Source organism: Triplophysa rosa, linkage group LG20, assembly GCF_024868665.1.
Source record: "Triplophysa rosa linkage group LG20, Trosa_1v2, whole genome shotgun sequence".
Classification (NCBI taxonomy): Eukaryota; Metazoa; Chordata; class Actinopteri; order Cypriniformes; family Nemacheilidae; genus Triplophysa; species Triplophysa rosa.
Window position 1 is genome coordinate 18,857,716 of NC_079909.1, and position 21,790 is coordinate 18,879,505.

At 38.6% G+C, this 21,790-nt stretch overlaps 1 protein-coding gene across 4 annotated transcripts in view; it reads right to left on the reverse strand.

Annotated features, from left to right (window-relative positions):
• epha8 (eph receptor A8) overlaps positions 1–21,790 on the reverse strand; it is a 100,963-nt gene that overhangs the window by 56,985 nt on the left and 22,188 nt on the right. For all 4 annotated transcript variants that reach the window (XM_057361327.1, XM_057361326.1, XM_057361329.1 and 1 more), the window contains exon 3: positions 4,416–5,079. In XM_057361327.1, coding sequence (XP_057217310.1) covers positions 4,416–5,079 — 664 coding nt within the window. The remainder of the gene's footprint in view (positions 1–4,415; positions 5,080–21,790) is intronic.

A 21,790-nucleotide genomic window follows, 5' to 3' on the forward strand; every position in this document is an offset into this window, starting at 1 on the left:
TAAATTTGTGGATACAGTGGTTTTACTGCAAATACCATCCATGCTGAAAAAAAACAATACATTTTTTAATTAGAATGAGATTTTTAAATTAATTAAATTCCTCTTTGTAGTGCGTTTTGGGTTTTATTCCAATAGGATTTACCATCCCACCAATAGAATCCATCACATACAAGTAGACAACAAGTATCCATAGTACAATTCCCATTATAACCATTACATCCATTACATTTTCTGTTGTATTTTGGGCAGGGTTCTATTGTTTTTATTTCAACAGGAATACTTCAACTATAGTTACTTTAAATGATACAGCAGCAGATCAGAAGTTAACACGCACGCGTAACTCAAGGTGTATGTGATGTTTATTTACCGTTTAGCCGCTATGCAGATCATTTTCATGACAATGTTTCTACGATCTTTGACTGATCGTAACCCACACATGATTACACCACACTTTAACATGTGCCTTTTTCGTCTTTTATTCTTCTATTTGCCTTTTTAGAGCGCTATCAACGGTGTAGCAGCGCCTACATTTACATTAGTTTTGCGGGGAAGATCCCAGAGTTGCCAGATTTGCGTTACAAAATCTGCCAAATGGCCATTCAAAGCTTGTGGGAAAACCGCGAGCTTAGAAAAACTGAAATACTTGGCAACAGTAAAAGGTCCTGGCAGATTGCAAGCTAGATAAATTGCGCACACAGGAAACCCCGCTGCATAGAAACCACTTTCTACTTTTGGACCTTTTTATAAATGTAGTGGAGTACAAAGTATGATATTTGTCTTTCAAATGTAGTGAAGTTAAAGTACAAATACTCAAAGTACGGATACTCAAAAAGTGTACTTAAGTACAGTACTCATGTAAATTTACTTCGTTACTGTCCACCTCTGTCTTTAGTAAAGGGGTGTTTTCATGTTGTGACAACAAATTTTCTTGGTAATACATTTATACGCCTGATTATACAGTATAGGCACAGATGGTGCCCTCATCCATTCAAAGGCAGCAAAGAGTATGACTTTCTAGAAATACAAAATCAACACTCTGCCCATAACTTTAGAAATGTGAACTCTTGAGATTGGTGTTGCTAGCGCCATATTAGGGGCAGTATTTTTTAAGAAATCAAAAAATAGATAGATAAATAGACATAAATAAAACATGACAGTTGAACTACACATAGAATATATTAGGCAAAAAATTCAATCAAAACATCATTTAGGCTGACAGGTGTTGAGAAAGTCTGTTAGGTGTCTACATGATGAGACTGAGTCTTTTGAGGTCTGATTGGCTGATGTCAGGGCTATGATCTAATGTAAGATGTACATATTAAAACTCTTTCAGTTCTCCATCTTTTCTTTTTGTGTGCTGTGGGGAAATAAATATCATTATCTGAGAGTGACAGACTAAAGGGCTGTGAGATTCTCTCATTCCCCGCGTGGTGGGGGCGAGCGAGACGTCTAACAATCACAAGCAGACACTAGATTGAACGGAGGAGTTCATAATTATAATCTGTGAGAATATGAAATGTGAAAATTGGTGGCTGGGATTGTGAAAAACTAGCCCCTTAAACAATGTAGCTTTTGACTGCCTTTGAAACCATCTAATGTCAGAACAAACTCCACGACTAACAAAAGACTTGAATAAACAACTCTGAACCCTCTGCACTTTTCACAAGAAACATTATTTTGTCAAGGCAAATATGGGACAATGTGCAGCAACTTCGCTTTGTGTCTTTGCTTTTTATAAACACTGGACAAGACAACACGTGTGCAAGAACTTCAGAATGATGCACTTGCAGCTACCATTAAAATAGGCTGTTCTCCGCAAGCAAAGGAGAGACAGATAATGCTACTATAGCCATTCTTAGCATTGGTATAATTATTTATAGGCTACAGCTACGACACGCACATCTTAGTAGAGTTATTTCTCTAACACTGGTTTTATTTGACGGTTTCAAAATTCCAATATCAACATACTTTCGTAATAGGTCTTTGCTAACCAAGTAAACATAACAAAACAGCATTGGCTCATAATTAGAGAAATGTCAACAATAAAAAGAGGAATTAAAATTCTGCTATAAATTACCCTCATGTGAGATTTGTATGGGCTTTTGAAGCTTTAACAATTTGGGATCTATACAAAACGACAAACATTTTTCTAAAAAAAACAACAAAGATGATAGATGGGACCTCTGTAATATGTCAATTATTTCTCCAAGACATCAATGAGATTAAATGGAGAGCAAATAGAAACTTGTGCTTTAGTCTCCTGTGTCTCAGACATTTTACTTGAGAAAAACAGGCAGAAATCTCACAAATGTCTTCATTAGAGTTTCAGAAGAGATCTCGGTAATGTCTCAAACTGAGCTCAGTCTTAAGTCAATATTATTGAAGATCTCATGAACTGAAACATTTCTCATCAAATTTACCCAAATTCTGATTATTTTACCTCTACAATATACATTCATTTTACACCTCCGTACTTTTCATGTGTTTCAACAATTACACTCTCATTTGTGTCTATTTTTATTTCTAACAAGCAATTTTAAGAGAAACAGCGGAGACTAAGGTGAACCTTTAAACACACTTAGGAAACCCGTAAAATCTTTAAGCAACAATTAAAGAAAAAGTAATGCATTACAAATGATATTTTCACTATGATAATTTGAGCTCGTGTTAAGCTTAAACACATCATAATTTAGCACTTCTAATCATACTTTCCTATTCTTAAAAAAAACACAACACAAAATCATTATCGCCCTCAAACTGTAAATTTTTCCATATTAACAATCTTTTAGCTGCTTTACTATTTCATAATATAAGATCACTGCTAACGATCGATGTTAATATTTATACTCTCTCATATTTATGTTTATCTTGACTCCTTTAATTCAATTTTATTTGCACCATAAGGAGGACACTTAATTGTATTGTACCCTGTGGAATGACATTTTTATTCTGAGGGAAGTCAGTTTACAACTTCTCATGAATAAGTTAAGACACAGTGGCAGCTGGACCTGTGAGAAAGACGTTCTCCCTTGAATGCAAGTAGGTTTAAACAAGTTGCCAAACAGAGTGCATTTGACAAGACTTCCTCCTATCTCCTCTGAAATGGAAATTTTCTCTACATCTTCACACAGGACCGAAAGGCCCGAAGCCACCGCCAAAACTGAAAGACCCAAACCAGAGCTGACTCTGTTTTGATCGGCACTTAAAACATTAGCGGGGGCTCGTCGCCGAGATCTCGCTGAAAGGAAACGAAGAACCTTTTGACATTTTCTATCGCTACGACATGCAACCCCTTTCACGTGGCCAGCGCCCAGGGCTTTTAGAGTGGTTTGGTTTGCATGGATTGTAAACGTCCGCGAGTAGCCCGGTTGGTATTTCACAGAGATGTGCGTGACTAGAGGAAGGCGCGCTCAGAGAGAATTAGCACAGCGACCCAGTTTAGTCGGCAAAAGGCAGACTCTGTAGCTCAGACATTTAACCTTTACTGACACGCGGGCAGAGAGAAATGGATTGCCGGGAGTGCTTTTAGCCACAGATCGAGCAGAAAATTACCTGACAGAGTATGAGTTTGTGATGGTTTGAGTAATATGTTCAAAACAGAACGCTTTAGTATCGGCAACAAGAGGGAAATTGAATTAATAAGAAACGCACAGCATTTAGTCATGAATCTGTTGAAACATCCATAACAGCTGTTCATAGCCTGACAATGAGACCTTTGTTCAAAGAGTTCAATACAAACCCAGAATTATTCTTAACAAATGGGTGAGCAAGCAAAATTTAGACTGAGACTGTAATCAGATTTTGGGGCGGATAAAAACATGTAAAAAGAGCCTTAAAAACAGATGTGAATTGCATAGCTCACTGGGACCTAAATGAATCTAAGTTCATATTAAACAATGTATTGTGAACTTTCAGGAGAAACACTGGAGAAGCAGAAGACGTCTAGGCTCAATATGCTCTCCATTTAATCTCACAGCTGTCTTGGAAAAGATCTTAAAGAGATTTCAGCTGTATTTTCTTGGCTACTTATCTCTGCAAAATGTCGATTTTGTTGCATTATCTATTTATATATGCCTAAAAGGGTAACACGTACATTTATAAGCAAGTCAATGAATAAAATATTTAAAGATGCAATCTGTAACTTTGCCTCTATACGTATATCATCTCTGTTTTAAACCTAAAATCACAGGTGAAATGAACTACTTTTCTTTTGTGTGGGTTAAAGTCAAATTACTTTAAGCTGACATCAAACAGCCGTCAAACAGACATCACATTTTATACGTGATGGTTCACGTTGTAAAAAACATTTTTTAAACTCAACGTTGCAAAGGTAATGAGAAAGCTGGGAACCTCGTTTATGTTTAACCCTTAGAAATAAAGAGTGCATCTTAAATAAGCCAAACTTTGCCACTCACCAATACAGTTGTCCCTGTGCTCCTCAAACCCAGCGCTGCACACGCACCGCCCAATAGGAACAAGCCACTCCCCCTCGGCGCTGCAGTACATCTTGGGGGTGTCTCTTTCTTCCGCATGGTCCACACACTGACCTCTGACCTCCACGAGCGAGGACGAGTCTGCCCCCGTCACCACGTCCGTGAAGATGGCCAGATTGCGAGCCATGCCTGCGCAGCGTTTGTAGTAAACCCGCACCGACACAACTGCGATGCACGCGCCTATATCCTGGAACGCCAAGTAGAACCCGCGTTTGCTGAGTGGTCCCACGCCGCGTATTTCGGTGTTGAGCTTAAGTCTCCGCACGCCTAGATCCACGTTCGTGAAGCTCTCGTCGGCCGCGATGGTGTCGATCTTGGAAAACTGACTCTCCCAGATGGTCGACCCAATGTCGCGGTCGGTCTCGCAGTAGTAGAGGTTAAACGTCTCCTTGCAGGTGCCGAGCACACCTGGCATGCTGTTGCAGTCTCGCAGCGTGAACTTTATTTCGATGTAAATGCGCCGGGCGCCGTCTCGCTGGATCCAGTTGGTCCTGAGCCAGTTGTTTTGGCTCGGGCTCATGACGTTGCACACCTGGTACGTGTGGATGGGGCTGAAATACTCGTCCATCTCGTTGATTGCATCCCACTGGCAAAGACAGACGAGAGAGAGTGTAAAATCACAAATGAATGTGTCAGGTTTTGACAGTGTGAGAGTCTGCCCACCCGAAAAGTTCTGCTACACACTTCAATGCAAAAGAGATCGTATTTTTTGGACCCTGCTGAGACTCGGGGTCACGAACATAACCAATATGGTCCACCATCTACACCGGGGTGATTTACATATTTGCAGTGTGAAGATTTTTTTAAATCAGTGCGTTATTGTATCAATGGAACATTACGAATGTGCTTGAGCGTTTCTTTAAAACAATTATATCTTGCGTTGCGTTTCCGTGCATAAGATTAATTTCACATCGTGATGAATGTGGCCCACGTTTCCCAAATAACATTACGAATACATTGTTATCCTTGGACGCTTTTTGTGCAATTTAAGCAGTTTCTTATGCAATGCAAATAATCAGACAGGAATAAATAGTTTAACATAATATTTCATCATTTACTCACCCTCATGTCTTTTGCAACTCCTTCTGTGGAACACCAAGGCAGTTATTTATAGCACAACATCCAAACTGCTCTTTTGCATACAATGAAAGAGAACAGCGACCACAGCTGTCAAGCGACATTAACAAGTTACATTTTAGTCTGTTCCTCATACAAATGTTTCGTATGCGTTCATAAAACTGCAAATATATTGTTAATACTTGTTATGGTGTTTCCCAATCCCTTTTCATTGTACACTTCTGGCCACACGTGATGTCTTTGGAAAATTGACATCTCTTTATTCAACTATATTTAAAGATGTACTGAAACATTTGAGTGCATGTTGCATGTTTATATAGGAGTGTAAAGTTAAAGGAAGAATTTAAAGAAAGCTTGGCAAAAAATTACAACACATGTGAAAAGATTATTGAATTGAGCCAGCACTATGGCGACAAAATATTACAACAAGACAGAATCAACAAGAAAGTATTAATAACTGTAGTCAAGGTTTGCTTTCTAGTTAGTAAACTTTTTCTATATGCATTTGAATAAAACCCATCTTCCTTCATATGCTGTAGTTTGCCATTTGCCAAATAGTTATACAATAAAGTTATGCAATAAATACCTTCAAAATTTGCTATACTGTCCATTTTGTACCATACATGTACCATATTTTGATGTCCGTTCAACGATTAATCGCATCCAGAATAAAAGTTTGTGTTTTTTACATAATAATGTCTGTGCACTTGTATTTATAAACACATAGGCCTACACGTACACATTCATGTATATATTTAAGAAATATTTGCATGTACATATTAATATTTATTTATAGTTTAAATTATATATAAACATTTAATCATTTTTATACTTTATTTATATTTTTGAGTTTATTAATACAAAATTAATATGCACAGTATATAGACATATTATGTTAACACAAACTTTTATTCTGGATGCGATTAATCGTTAAACACTCAAGTTTAATTTAAGAGCATCTTCTGTTCTTCCTTTAAGCGGATTGAGATACGTATCAACGACTGTCTCGTGGCTCGATCTGACGGCTCTGATGGTCTCGGCCAAGCTGTCTGTGGGCAATTAACTCTTCTCTTTTGGCTTGCTCATGAAATACTGAAACTGGCGAGTCGGAGGCTAGCTGCACTTTGAAAGACCTCGAGGCTGAGTATGGTAAAGCCTCTGGAGAAGGGGCTGCTACGTGCTGCCACACAGCAGGTCTTTCATCTCTTCAGCTCACACCAAGCCTTACGGATGGCACACACACAGAGCCGCGAGCGAGCGCTGAATATTCCGCTGTAATTAAAAGCAGGGGACTGCAGGATAAGAGAAATGGACGCATGAAACTCAGGGGGAATCTTTGCCGCGGAAAGCAGTTGGCAGAGAGGAGAGTGGACAAAAATGTTTGAATGTGCTTAAAAAAACATTACATACAAGCAGGTCTAAACATAAAACAATCCTACAAACAGATTGACACCCAATAAGTGAATGAAATCATTGCATTAAAATTGAATGTCCTATGGACAAAATATGCGGCATTTTTATTTAAGCATTTGGCAATCACACTTTTATACAAAGCACATTTTTGGACACGTTGTATGTACTAGGGCTGTTAAATGATTAATCGCGATTAAACGCATCCAGAATAAAACATTGTGTTTACATAATATGTCTGTGTGCTATGCATGTTTATTTTGTATTAAAAAAACACATACATTTATATATTTAGGAAATATCTGCATGTATATTTCTATTTATATATAATTTAAATAATTTATAAACATTTATTGATTTTTATATTACATATATACTGTATATATATAGGGATGCACGCTAAATGATCGGCCATATTGGTATCGGCCGATAAATGGTGTTTTTTTATGTTATCGTATCAGCCGATAATAAAATTTAGGCCGATGTATTGTAGCCGATAAATCATTTCCTTTGGTTAAACTTCTTCAGCTGAACGCTGCTCAAAGTTAAAATACATTACAGTACTGTCTTTCTGTCATGATCATTCACTTACTGCTATTAGCAAAACATTGTTGATGTAGGTACAGTATTTATGAATGTGTAAATTATAGGTACTAAAGCATATTGTTTGAATCAGACTGCTGTCTGAATGCTTTCTGTCTTGAGACCTGTTAGACATGTGGCTATTAAGAACATTTTTCTGGGTTGCTCTAGAAGAACATCTATAATTTGTTTATTGAATAAAAAATATACCAGAAAAGTTTGAAGGTTAAAGAATCTTTAACTAGTGTAAAGTATAGGCTTGGTACATGATTTTCGGGGGGAAAAAGAGAACTGATGGTTACCTTGTTTTCTGTAGTGAATGTTTTCAAATAAAAGCAGTTGTCCACTTTTTGCCTTTTGTTTCAGTCTTAGGAAATGTTATATTAATATTTAGATACTGTATATCGGCCAATATATCGGTTATCGGCTTCCAGTGTTAAAGAATTACCGGTTACCATTATCGGCCAAAATTTACATATTGGTGCATCCCTACATATATAAAGTATTTTTCTTAAATATATATGTAACGAGGAAGGCGGGACGAGAGCCGTGAAGGAACGGTGCGAGGCCGGTGACGCGAGTGATAATGCGTGTCAGCTGCGCATTGCACCGGTCTCGCATCTCTCACGGAGGAGCTACGGAAGCATAAAAGGATGAGCGGCAGGACCAGGCCTGGACATTATTTAAGTTTTATTTATGTTTGTGTGGCCGGCAGTTGACCGTGAGGTAGCTGTCGGCCCTTTACTTTCGTTTTGTTGTTTGTTTATTTTATTAAAAGTTTGTTTAACGTTCGCCGGTTCCCGCCTCCTTTCCTCCTATTCTTGGAATGTAATACATTTTATGCTCGTCCTTTTATGCTTCCGTAGCTCCTCCGTGAGAGATGCGAGACCGGTGCAACATGCAGCTGACACTCATTATCACTCGCGTCACCGGCTTCGCACCGTTCCCTCACGGCTCTCGTCCCACCTTCCTCGTTACAATATATATGTATATTTATGTTTTATAAATACAAAATTAATATGCACATAGATATTATGTAAACACAAATGTCAATTCTGGATGCAATTAATCCCGATGAATCATATAACAGCCCCAGGATGTACATTAATAATATTTTTATGTATAATGTAAATGTACACATGTACATATATACACACGTGTGCTGCCAAAACATAAAACTAGCATTATTATATATACAGTATATATGTGAACAATATATTTCAAGGCTGTTGGTTAATGTGGAGTGTGTCAGCATTGACCTGCAGTTTCTCAAGGCTGTTCTTACATCTGCTTTCTGCTGTCTGGATGGATATCACTGAATATTATTACACGATACAGGCGCAGACTAACAACAAGCAGCCGTGACCACAAGGCCAGAAGGTTTTTGATTGAACAGATATTACGAGTACTGAAGCATCACAGGGCAGAGATTTCTGTACTGTGACCTACAACGGGTCTAACCTGCTGGCTGGGAACATTGAAAACGACCAATGTGGTCGTATGAGTTGGAGGACTTGTTGCAGAAACTCAAACGAAAATCTTACTAGCTGTGCTTGCTATCACACTTGAGATTAAAACAAACCAGTAAACAGTGGATTGTATACAGTATCTTCTTACACAAAACAAATGATGCGTGGCTTCTTGAGGAGAGGTGCGTTATCGCTTTTCTAAACAATCTAAACTGTGATCTACATCTACCCTACACTGATTTATGCACTTGGCAGACGCTTTTATTCATTTTTTAAAATACATTTTGCAATGCAATGCAATGTTCTACCAATTGAGCTACAAGTACATGACAGAGGATCTAAGCCATATCTGCTGACCAGAATATCACAGAGACTCCAGGGTGGACCAAAGAGACGGGAAAGAACCACCTAGCAACCATCAAGAACATCCTAGCAACCACATAGCAACCCCTTGTCAACCACCCACCACACTATTGCACCACTGCACTGGAAATAATTACTTGCATGACAATAATCAAAAAATGAAATCTATGGATCAGCCATCACGAGAAGGTAAAACACAAATGTATGAACAGTAATCAAAAGAGGACACGTTTATACCCATCTAAGCCAATCTAAAACAGTATTCAGCTCCACTGGCCTTGTGTGAATAACCTCCTCTGAATACATTACGAATCTGTCCAGTCTAATTGAAAGGGAAAACGCTAACCTCAGAGGAGCACCAGCCTGACCACAGTGAACTTGGCCTCTGTTCACGAGTAGTTCTTCCAAAGCGGCAGATTTCCCTGTTTCCCTGGCCTCATCCTCGCCTCTCGCTTCCCACAGGGACCACAAAAATCCTGCTGCGGTAATTAAAATGTTTTTATTCCATCACCGGCCTCAAACTAAGACCTAAATTGAATTTGTCCTTGGACTAATGATTAGATGTGAGAAAATCTAACGCGCCGAACACATCCACAGTAATACCTTTTATTGGTGCTTTTGAAGTTTATTCAGGTTGACTCGAGGGGTGTGAGCGATTAGATTAGCGCTTTTATGAGGTGTATGATAAAATGTCTGTTTTTTGTTTTAGCTCCGTCACATATGAGACGTTTGAAATCAATCAAAGCGATGATATTTCAGGGAAGAACAATGGAAATCCTTCTGTTCAGATTTTCAGCTTTTATCTAATTGAAACACTTTTATGTGTAAATCGAGCTACATAATCTCGGTGTCCAAAAATGCATTATTCTTTTTGTATGGAGATTTGTAACGTTCTGTTCATTTCAGTACCTTGTGCCTTTAAACTACAAACGTGAAAAGATTTTTACAGCCAATTAATTGATACGGCTACTAACACAGCCTTACTAAAGCTATGAACTGTATTGAAAGTTTTCATTAAAATATAAATTGAAGTATTATTAATTTGAACATATTTATCGAATTTCGATTATCGAAACATATTTAATTTCATTACGGTCAAATAAAAATTAATTTAAAAAAGGTTGTAAACTGTAGTATATTATAGAAATGGAGTATTCTGTCATATTGACTATACTGAATTCATAAACTTTATTATTTACTATGGTAATGTTCAAAAACACTATAGTATCTAGAAAACTAAAGTATACTACAGCATTTTTTTAAAGTCATTTTGCATGCTTGCTTAATATTTAGTGTTGATATTTACTTAAAACGTTAGTGTGACATGCACACAGTACTTCAATGTGATGCTAGTTTACACAATTTAAGAGGATCTGACTTAAGGGAAACGTCTACTAAAAATGACCTTGACACCAGCTGGTTAAAAGTAAAAACAACTCGAGGTAAAGTTTTGAAAACCCCATGGTTCGAGATGTGTGAGTCTAATGCAATGACATTCATGCATTTTTAAGTGTGACTCAAGAGCAAACGTGTCCATGTACTTTTTTGGACCACAGTACATCAAGATAAGTGCAGGACATCAATACCGTCTGCAAGCGCCACACTTTCATTCTGTTACATTGAGGGAATCATCTAGTGCAGGGGTGTCCAAAGTCAGTCCTGGAGGGCCGGTGTCCTGCAAAGCTTAGCTTCAACCCTAATCAAACACACCTGAACAGCTAATCAAGGTCTCACAAAGCAGACTAGAAACTTTCAAACAGGTGTGTTGAGCCTAGTTGGAGCTAAACTCTGCAGGACAGTGGCCCTCCAGGACCGACATTGGGCACCCCTGATCTAGTGTCTTAGTCCGCAATAAAACCCCGAATATTCAGTCATTTTATGCATTTTTTAATGGGGAACATCAAACTTCTGTCAACCGAGGGATGACTTTCTCATGAACACATCTATTCTTAATCTCTGCTGTTGTTCCTGGAATGAGCCCTCGTGCCACAAAACAGCTGTAAACACACAAATAATCATTACAGAGACCAAAAAAGATTCTGACATGATAAAAAAAGTCTCGTCTCTGCTCTTGGTGATCCAAATTCAGATTAGTGACTGGGATGAGAAAATCCTTTGAATCTGGATTGACAAAAGCTGCAGAACAACTGGCCATCCCGGGGTGGTACTTATAGGGACACAATCACCCTCCCCACCTCACCCGACCCTGTTTCACTCAAGTGTGAGAAATCTTGATGTGAATTGAATCCTCTGCCAGCTGATTGGAATACAGACTTCCACAGCGATAACCTTTGTGAAGCATGTCTGTTAATTCTGTAGGTCTGTCTCTAGTAAATGTTTCCTTCGGTACGCTGAACCCGAAACCTGTGAGATTACAAACATCTTCTAAAATCTTCATCTATTCCTGACATGTGCTTAGTGTCTCACAGCACTGAATCTTGAAATCTTCAAAGGCTTTGAAAGTATAAAGAGTGACAGCAACGTTTCACGAGCACACAAAAACGAAGTTCTTCTATTTTAGCTTATGCAATATGCCTAGAAGCCGTCACGATCGAATATTTATATCATTCAGTGGGCACTTCTTTACAGATTCAGCTGTGGGTTTTGGGACGGCTCTTGATCGCCTGGCTGAATGTAAGATGGACTGAGCTGTTCTGTAATTTTTACTGTCCGTTACTCAATCTCTTGCTTTAGGCTGTCCCATTTTTCTCACTCACAGGACAGAGATATCACATACGAGATCTCTTTAATACATACAGCAACGGGATGAAATGGAGAGCAGGTGGAACATTTTGCTTAGATTTGAGTCATTACCCATCGCTCAGCTCCAGAATCAAGTAATAGTTCACCCAAAAATGAGAATTGTGTCATCATTCATTCACCCTCATTCCAAGTCTGACTTTTTTCTTCTGCAGAACACGAAAGATATTTTGAAGTAAAACAACACTGAACCTCACTGACTTCCAATGAATGAACACAAAACCACCAAGACATTTCTCAAAATGTCTATTTTTTCAATTTCAATATGACCTCAAACATCTCATCAGAGACAATGTCCAAGCTCAAATAAAACAACTCCATTAGGTCTCCTGAGCTATTAAAGAGCAACATATAGGAAATATTCCTCCGGGGACACACCTTCGCTATCCACTGATATATTGCTGCTGTACAAACAGATTATCGTGACAGTAAATCTTTACAAACCTTTTGGGCCCTACAAAATATCTGCTTAAGACCTGTGCCGTTTCTTCACTTGTGAGAGGTGATGAAACATCAGTATTTATTCAAGTGCCTGTGGTCCTGAAGAGAGGCGAGCACATCCAGCTTTTCTTAATAAGGAGAGGCTGTTCCAGGTAGATAAGTAGAAGGTTTTATCCTGAAGTACTTGAGATGTAATTACTCCAAAAGTTACTGAGAAGCACTATTAAACGGCACCTATCTGAACTCCACAGACACGTGTGTTATAATGATACACTATAGAAAGAACCGAACCGTGGCGTCGTAACTAAAATGTATGCGATGAATTATGCTATTCTTGCATCATATCATTTTGTTTACAGCAGAACGGCAATTACTTGTAGAGCAATACTTTTACAATCTCATATCTTCAGCAAAACATTAGCGTTTGTCATTTTCAAATGTGGTTTAAATGTAGTTTGAATATAATTTTTTCCCCGGTTGTTTTTTTTAATGCAATACGATTATCGAAACACTATAAGTCTACAAACATTTGTGGCCTAAATAATATTTGCATAACTTGAGTCATAAAGCAACGAATTGTGCGAGTTTAAACATAAGTATCTTCTAAAAAATGTACATTTATTATTATTAGACTATTCTACAACTTATTAACATCTCAACCTCAATTAAGTCTTATTTTTACCCACAGTTATTTCGTTTTAATGCGTTTTACAGTTTACTGCTCCACACCCCGGGGTGATCTCCCGGCCCTTCGCTAACGGTCCTGACACAAATGCGATATGATGCAATCTCTGCACGTCCGTGAAATGCTCACGACTTTTTTACAGACCGCATTTACATGCGGCAGTCACTCGCGAAGCCCGGCGTGTCAACGTCTCGAGACACGTTTGGTGGTAACGGGAGGGTGGGCGGACATCTGGATGCAGTCAAATCATCTCTCTCTCAAAGTTCATTTGTCAACGTCTCCGTCTGTCTTATCGCCACTATCGATTGCGGTGGGTGGGTGGGTGGGTGGGTGTCAGGGGGTGGAAAGGAGGTGGGTGTCAATAGTCATGTCAAGGCAAACATGAGCCAGATAGGAACATAATGAAGTCGTCGGACAGCGGCTGTCAGGTCCTGACTGATTTGGCTGAGTGACAGCCGATGGCGACTGCAGCCCTGCAGGAATGTACAGAAGGCATGCGATATCTGCCAGGGGTCGGCCTGGGGTCACTCCTCTGCCTGCCAGCTTGAATTGGACAGTAAAAGGCATTTCACTATGATTTCATGAAGAGGGAATAAATTATTCAGGTCGTGCAGGCTGGTTGAGGATCCATAACAATTTTCCAGATTCCTGGCTCGGTCTGCTGGCATCTGTCATTAGCAGTATAGTTTATATAAGCCGTCTTAAATATTGCAAAATGATATGTAACTATTAAATAAAGTTAGATGTTGTGCTACTACTACTTGTATAGATGTTCTTTAAGAGTTGGTCTATTTAAAACATCTTGTTCTTCACCATTTGAACATTAAAGGGATAGTTCACCTAAAAATGTACACTCTTTCATCATTTACTCATCCTCATATCATTTCAAACCTGTATGACTCTTTTCTTTTGAAGAACACAAAGAGGATATTTCGAAGAACGTTGGTGACTAAAAAACAATAGACCCTATTTACTTCCATTGTGTGGACACAAAACTACTGAGACTTTTCTAATAATAACTACTTTTTGTGTTCTGAAGAGTATGATGAGTAAATGATACAAATATTTTAATTTCTGGGTGAACTATTCCTTTAATGGTATGTCAAAATCACATGGCTTGAGAAGAGGGTGTTATTATTTATCTCCATATTGAGCGATCAGAATTACAAGTTTCACCTGATGGACAATAAAAATGAGTCACTCAAAACAATCCCATAGACACTGAAAAAAGCCAGAATGTCAAAGCGATCTGTGAGCTCTGTCGGCCTGGGCCACCAAAACAACCACCCTGAACATCCTGAAAAAAACATGGGGATGCTCTGTCAACCACCTACAATACCCTTGCAAGGTTTTTATTTTATTTTAACAACTGCAAAAAAATGTGACAACAACCACACCAGAACAACCCCATAGCAATGCACTAAGAACTGCCTAAAACATGACTAGGGATGCACGATAAATTATCGGCCATATCGGTATCGGTCGATAAATGGGCATTTTTAATGTTATCGGTATCGCCCGATAATAAAATTTAGGCTGATATATTATAGCCGAGAAATTCTGAATCATTTCCTACACGTTACTCACAGTTAAAATCTAGTTCTGTCTTTCTGTCATGATCATTCACATTAACTGCTATTAGAAAAACATTGTTGATTTAGTATGAATGTGTAAATTATAGGAACAAAAGTATATTGTTTGAAGCCGACTGCTGTTTGAATGCTTTCTGTCTCGAGACCTGTTAGACTTGTGCTAGGGATGTAACGATTCACTCAGCTCACGATGCGATGCGAGTCACGATTCTGATCTCAAGATGCGATTTATTCATGATTTACTCACGTTTTATTTTTACAAAATGAGTTGAAACAAATTAGAAATGAACAACTTCTCTTGCATTATTTCTTAAATGCTTCACGTTTCTTTGTATAATTAAATAATGTTTTATTTCAAATAACAAAACTAAACTGCAATTTTATAACAAATTAATAATAGAAAAAGTCTCTTTAATATAAACAAACTAATACTGTCTGAGCTTTTCTTGAATTTTTTTGCATTTAAGAAACATCAGCATGTCCACGTTTAGATTTGCAGTGAAAATAGCGGCCCCTGCTGTTCAAAAAATGTATTGCGATCAGTTCACACCTCAACCGATTTGAATCGTCACTCATTATTACCGATTTTCAACCGGCTCACGGTGAATCGTTACATCCCTACTTGTGGCTATTGAGAACACCTTTCTGGGTTGCTCTGGAAGAACATATTTAATTAATTTATTAAAATAAACATTATACCACAAAAGTTTAACCGTTAAAGACTCTTTAATTAGTGTAAAGTAGGCTTGGTACTTGATTTTCAGGGGAAAAAAGAATTTTCAGTCTCAGAAAATGTTATATTAAAATTTAGATAGTGTATATCGGCCAATATATCGGTTATCTGCTTCCAAAGTTTAAGAATTATCGGTTATCGGCAAAAAATGATATATCGGTGCATCCCTAAAAACATCATAGCAACGATCATAGCAAAGTCCTGGCATCCATCTGAAAACCCTTATATAGCGGCACCAGCACAGTTTTGGAAAGAAAACACTTTAATAATTTTCTTTGAAAATGCATTTCATACCCTTGCCTGTGACCCCTGGATGTCAAAACTGATTAAAATAAGACGTAAATTGGCTTGTCTCGATGAAAAACTTATCATAAGCTGGTAAAAGCAAGTTTTAGATTTGCTCACCGTTGCATCTTCTGAAACTTTGACAAACTGGTGGGCTGTAAAATTAGCAATTACAGCTATCATTTAATCACTCGACACATCAGGAACGTGCTTGAGATTTGAGTATCTGGCTAACAGCTGCACGCGTTTCTGTGGTTCTTCGGAAAAATTCACTCCACGTTGGAGTTGATGTTGTAAAGGCAGAGCCGTGCCACAAACTTTGCAGAGAACAGAATGCCTGAAAATCTGTCATGAAGGCGCAGAATGCATTGTCATTCTTTTCCTCTGGCTTTGCAGGAATTTGATGTAGCAGCTAGCAGTACAACACAACTAATCAAAGCGCTGTTATTTCTCATGGACCAGAGGTGTCCATAACCCATGTGGTGACTGGGGTTACTTCAAAAGTACAAGACAAATATAGACAGCTTTAGACATTAGAGTAGTGAGGGAGCCAAGTTCTAGTGCCAAGAACACAATACTTCATTCTGCAATTTGCACACTGTTTTGAGATCTTTCCAATACTTCGGTTCGGTAACACTTTGCGATAAAGTTGTATTTGTTAAAGCCACAGTTCGTAAAATCCACCGCTAGAGGGCGCACATTCAAAACAACAACAATGGCGTAGCTTGATGACACTGTGAAGGAGCGTGGAATGTTTAAAGTTTTACTTAATTAATATTGCATATAGGAATTTATTATCTGCTATATTTGACCTGTGCTTCTCTCTCCTTTATCCTAAATGTGTGCTCTCACTGAGCGTGTGTGTGTGTGCGTACTTGTCTGTGTACGTACGTGTGTGTGTGTGTCTGTGTGTGTTGGTGTGTGTGCGTGTTGTGTGTGTGGAGTGTTTTGTGTGTGGGTGTGTCTGTCTTCTGTGTTTTCAACCTTTTCTTGTTTTTGCAGGTACAACTTTGATTGTTTTGCTTGTAGTCAATGTGTCTCATGTACAGCTGCTTTGTAACAATCAAAATTGTAAAAGCGCTATATAAATAAAGTTGAGTTGAGTTGAGAATGATTGGATCTGTTGTCTTCAACTCCACCGCTGATGGCCATCAATCAGACGGGAACGAGAAATCATGTTAATCAAGTTTCTACGTCAGTAAAGGTGGTAACAAAGGGTAACGCGGATATGACGCCATTGACAGGCGACTGCCAGGCCCCATGTCACTGTTTAAAATAGCCATTTTCTCACGATTTACAAGTAGTTGGAAACATTTGAGATATTGTAAGAACTCAACTGAAAAAATTATATAACACTGGCCTAGTGTTTTTTGGATATTTTACTACAAGATTGTTACAAACTGTACCTTTAACATTAGTTTATGCATTAGCTAACATGAACTAACCCTAAATACATCAACAGTATTTATTCATTTTAAAATCTAAAATAAAAATGCAATAAATGCAATACTTCCACTTTATGCACAATGCCGTTTAAATGCGAAATACAAATATGCTACAGGTCATCACTGCATATAACTAGATGAAAATAATAAAAATATATGACATAAATAAACAGATAAATACAAAAGTAAATCCTCTCATGACTGGCCAATCTTTGCTTTTCCAACATCCACAATCAAGTTCAAGCATCAGCTCACCTTGACATTCCAGATCCTCTGAGCGCATGCACAGGTAACAGGGGTGCTGAACTACAACAGGACGGGGTTGACAAAGTGCACCATTTCCATCTTTCTCACTTTTCGGACCATGTCAGTTCTTCATCGCTCCTTTCAGCTATATGCTCACAATCTTCCATAAGCCTCCTACTTGCATGAGAGGATGTGATGGATTTCATAGTCAAGGTGCTGCTTTAATCCAATTTTAATCCATCTTTCTGGGCCCGAGTTTGAGATGGGTTTTTATTCCCTTTTGTCAGGTTCCTACAGAGAACGCATCTCATTCTCTATTTTCTTTTATGCGCACAAAAATGAGTACATACAAAATGATAAATGTCGTAATGAAATCACCATTTCATTTTTCACAGAGATTACTGTGCATGGCATAAACAACACATAACATTAGCAACAAGCAAACTAATTAATAATAATAATACTTTTTAATTCGTTAAAGCAATAATGCTACGTTTAATAATAATGTGCTTTATGGTGACAAAGTTCGAATCATATTTCATGTCATATTTCAGCCTAAACTTGCAATAGCTATAAAGATTGACATTAAAGGTAATTCAAGGTATTAATCGCATCTCCCGACACTTACCTAAATTACACACTTAAGGATTATTTTACGGACAAACCAGTACAAACTTAAAGTTATCTTGGAGCAGTCATAACAAGGTGGGCGCGTTACGTATTAGTAGCACGTTTCCACAGTCGAGTTTGGCGTGTCGTTTCCAGTTCTTTTCTACGGAAGGTGTCGCGGTGGTGGTACGCGGAACTGTCGGTGGCCCGGAGTTACAGCGCGGGGCATCAAAAGCGCGCGGTGAGTTGATCAAATCATGTCTTTAGACGGTTAAGTTTTGTGTCTAATTTTACCTCAGGGAGTTTAAAACGTAGCACGCATGCGCGAGACACGGCGGCGGCGCAGAGGTTAGAGACGTCGGTCTAGCTAGCGGATGTTCACATAGTTACTGAAAAGCATCGCAATAAAAATGCATTCTGTATATTTTGGGTGGGATTGAATAAAAACGCTTGTCATGTGCTGTTACCTGCTTTGACAACTCAAGCGCGTTCGTTTATGCTCATCGAATCTTGCTTAAGATATCCGCACGTGATTCACTAGAGAGTCACATTTGAGTGAATGACTCATTTAGACAGATTTGTAAATAAGTTTGAATCTAGAGAACCGACAGTGTTTGTTCGTGAAATCGTCTAGAAATCGTGCAAAACAACCCATGTAAAATGTCAAATAAATAGTATAATTGACCAATATTATGTTTACCGACTGAATGGGGATCCCTACACAATGATCAGTTTTAGTATTACATTCAGACTAGTATTGTTTAGTATTATTTCCTGTGAGATATATATTATTTCCTATGAGATCTATATGCATCTCATAGGAAATCGAAGGAAAAGCGGTTTACATTTTATCTGACTGGATACAGCTTTATATCATTGCATGTCCATTATGGCATTCACTGGAGGAAATGATGTGCTCAATCACAATGTCTACGTTGGTTAATTCCTGCACCATCAAACTCCAGGTTTCCACTAAACCCCGTTTAAAATATGGGCCGATAAAGCGAGATATGACAGGCTTCCAGGCCTCTCAGGACCCGAGACTGAGACAGGAATGAAATGTGTTGAGTAGCTGTCAGAGACCGCACAATATGGTATTTGTCACAATCATGAGTGAGGTAAAACTTCCAGTGCATGCTAGCCAAACACCTGTTTCTACATGATGAAAGGATTAGCAGTTGTTCAAAGAATTAACATTTCATTTACGTATTTAAAATGTACGTTTCCTCCATGAAACGTAGGATACTGTACTGTATATTTTAACAGAACAAGAATGTGAATATAGTACAATAAAATCTATTATGATGACAATCTGCAATATTTTTTTAATATAATGCATAACATTAAATTAGTTCAAGTTGGCTGGTTAAATCAGATAAATTAGATGCATTATGAAATCTAAATTATGCAGATGCTAAATATGTCATCCCATAATGCCTAAAACATCTTTCTCACCCAGACCAAACAAGCATCAATCCCAACACATGATAAAGCCGACGACAGATTTTGCTTCAACCGTACGGCACATTTTCTTGTAGCTGTGCTCGATGACTGTGTAAAGCAACCTGGAGCTGCAGACGCCTTCCTCGCGTGACACAATCTGCCATCATCAAACCCGCGGGACCTACGAGGCGAGACGGCGCCTCTGCCATGACAGGGTATACGTTATAAGTACACGCCATAAAGAAATGTTAGAAAAGAAACTGTAATTTCTTTGTGTTGGGCTGTTTTTGTTCCCGAACGTCTCGTGCATTGTGTGGCACATGGCGCACTCGGCTGAAGTCACGTTGCATTTAGAAGGAGATGGAATTTTAAGGAAATGGAATTGCCGAATCCTTGAAAAAGACAGATGGATTCAGACGAAAGTGTCCATGCAGCAAATCCTTTTGTAAAAGGGAATCATGGGGCACAAAGAGGGCTGAAGTATTTAATCCATCAATGCCGATTCCACCGGCTGTGTAGACAGCGCTAGTGCTTTAACATGAGGGTCAGGCTTGTGACAACCAAACAAACTGTATTTACCTTCTACGTGATCGGCATGATGTGCGATCGTTTGGACCAACAACTAAAGCTGTGTTTGGAATCTGGGGCTGCCCAGAGGTGCATTTATGTCTCAGGAGAGGTGTTAACGTTGTATCAGATGTTCTCACGTTGTAGAGATTTTTCACTGGGGTCTTTTTCTCAGGAGAAATGTATTTATTTATTTATAAGTGTAATTTATTCTCATGCTTAGGAAAGTCTAAGACAAGAAGTTATTAAGAAGATTTAACATGAATTTTCCAAACGATTGCCTATAATCTGGTTCTGTATAGATTCGAGTTCACGTTGAGAATGAGATCTCTGAACTTTCAATGCAGGTGTTGGTATTTTGGTTAATCTGAATACAGTATGAGACATTTTTGAGATCTTTTCTAAAATTCTAGAGAAGACATGTTAATGCTCAAGATGAAAAAAATCAACACAAGACTTGAACAAACATCTTAACTGAGATATTAAAGTGATATTTCAGTGGCAAATTTAGGCCTACCCCATGTTTTACTCACCCTCAAGGCATCCTGGCTGAATATGACTTTCTTCTTGAAGAATAATGCAGTCGAAGATATAATTGTCATGGTTCTGCCCCACCTTGTCTTGCTTCTCTTGACCTAGTGGCAGAACCATGATAGAACCTCTTGTTTTATGTGGAGAGTTAAGGAGGGGCTTCTGTCATGGTTCTGCCCCACCTTGTCTTGCTTCTCTTGACCTAGTGGCAGAACCATGATAGAACCTCTTGTTTTATGTGGAGAGTGACGTTTTGTCCCTGTTGGTCTTCCACTCTCCGGTGTGGCGTCTCTGTTCCCGCCCTTTCGTCTCCTCGTTATTGTTTGTTAATTAGTTCATGCCCCGCACCTGCTTCCTCTTGATTTGTCCCCTTTATAAGGTCCCTGTGTTTTCTGTCCTGGGCTGAATCATTGTACTGTCGTGCGTGCGTGCGTGCAGTTTTGTTATTTTGTATTTAATTCAAGTGTTGTCTTAGTCTGGTTAGGTGTAGTTAGTCCTTGGTGTCATGTTTTATACCCTTGTGTTTTGTTATGTTACCCCCCCCCCGTGGGTGTTTGTTTTGTATTTATATTTTATTAAATGTCTTGTTAACCCCTTACCCGCTGTCTGCACCTGGGTCCTCTGTCCTTGTCCTCACCACCCACGTTCATGACAATAATACCACGTATCATTTTACTTCCAAGCGGTAGAATGGGAGTGAATGGGCGTCGACTTTTTGAAGCTCCAAATAGTGCATCCATTGATCAAAGAACTGCTCGACGCGGCTCTGTGGTCTTAAAGCGGCCATTCCCCGTGATGCCAATTTTCAAACATTAGTTAGTGTGTAATGTTGCTGTTAGAGCATAAACAATATCTGCAAAATGATAAAGCTCAAAGTTCAATGCCAAGATATTGTCTTTAACAGAATTCGCTTTTCAAGGACTACAGAAAACGGCTGGAATCGGACTACAGCCCTATACTTCCCGGGTAAATGATGTCACTATTCCCATTTTTTGAAAAACCTCTGCCCAACGGAATACGCCAAAAAAGGGGCGAGTCTTCCAATAGACTTGAAATATG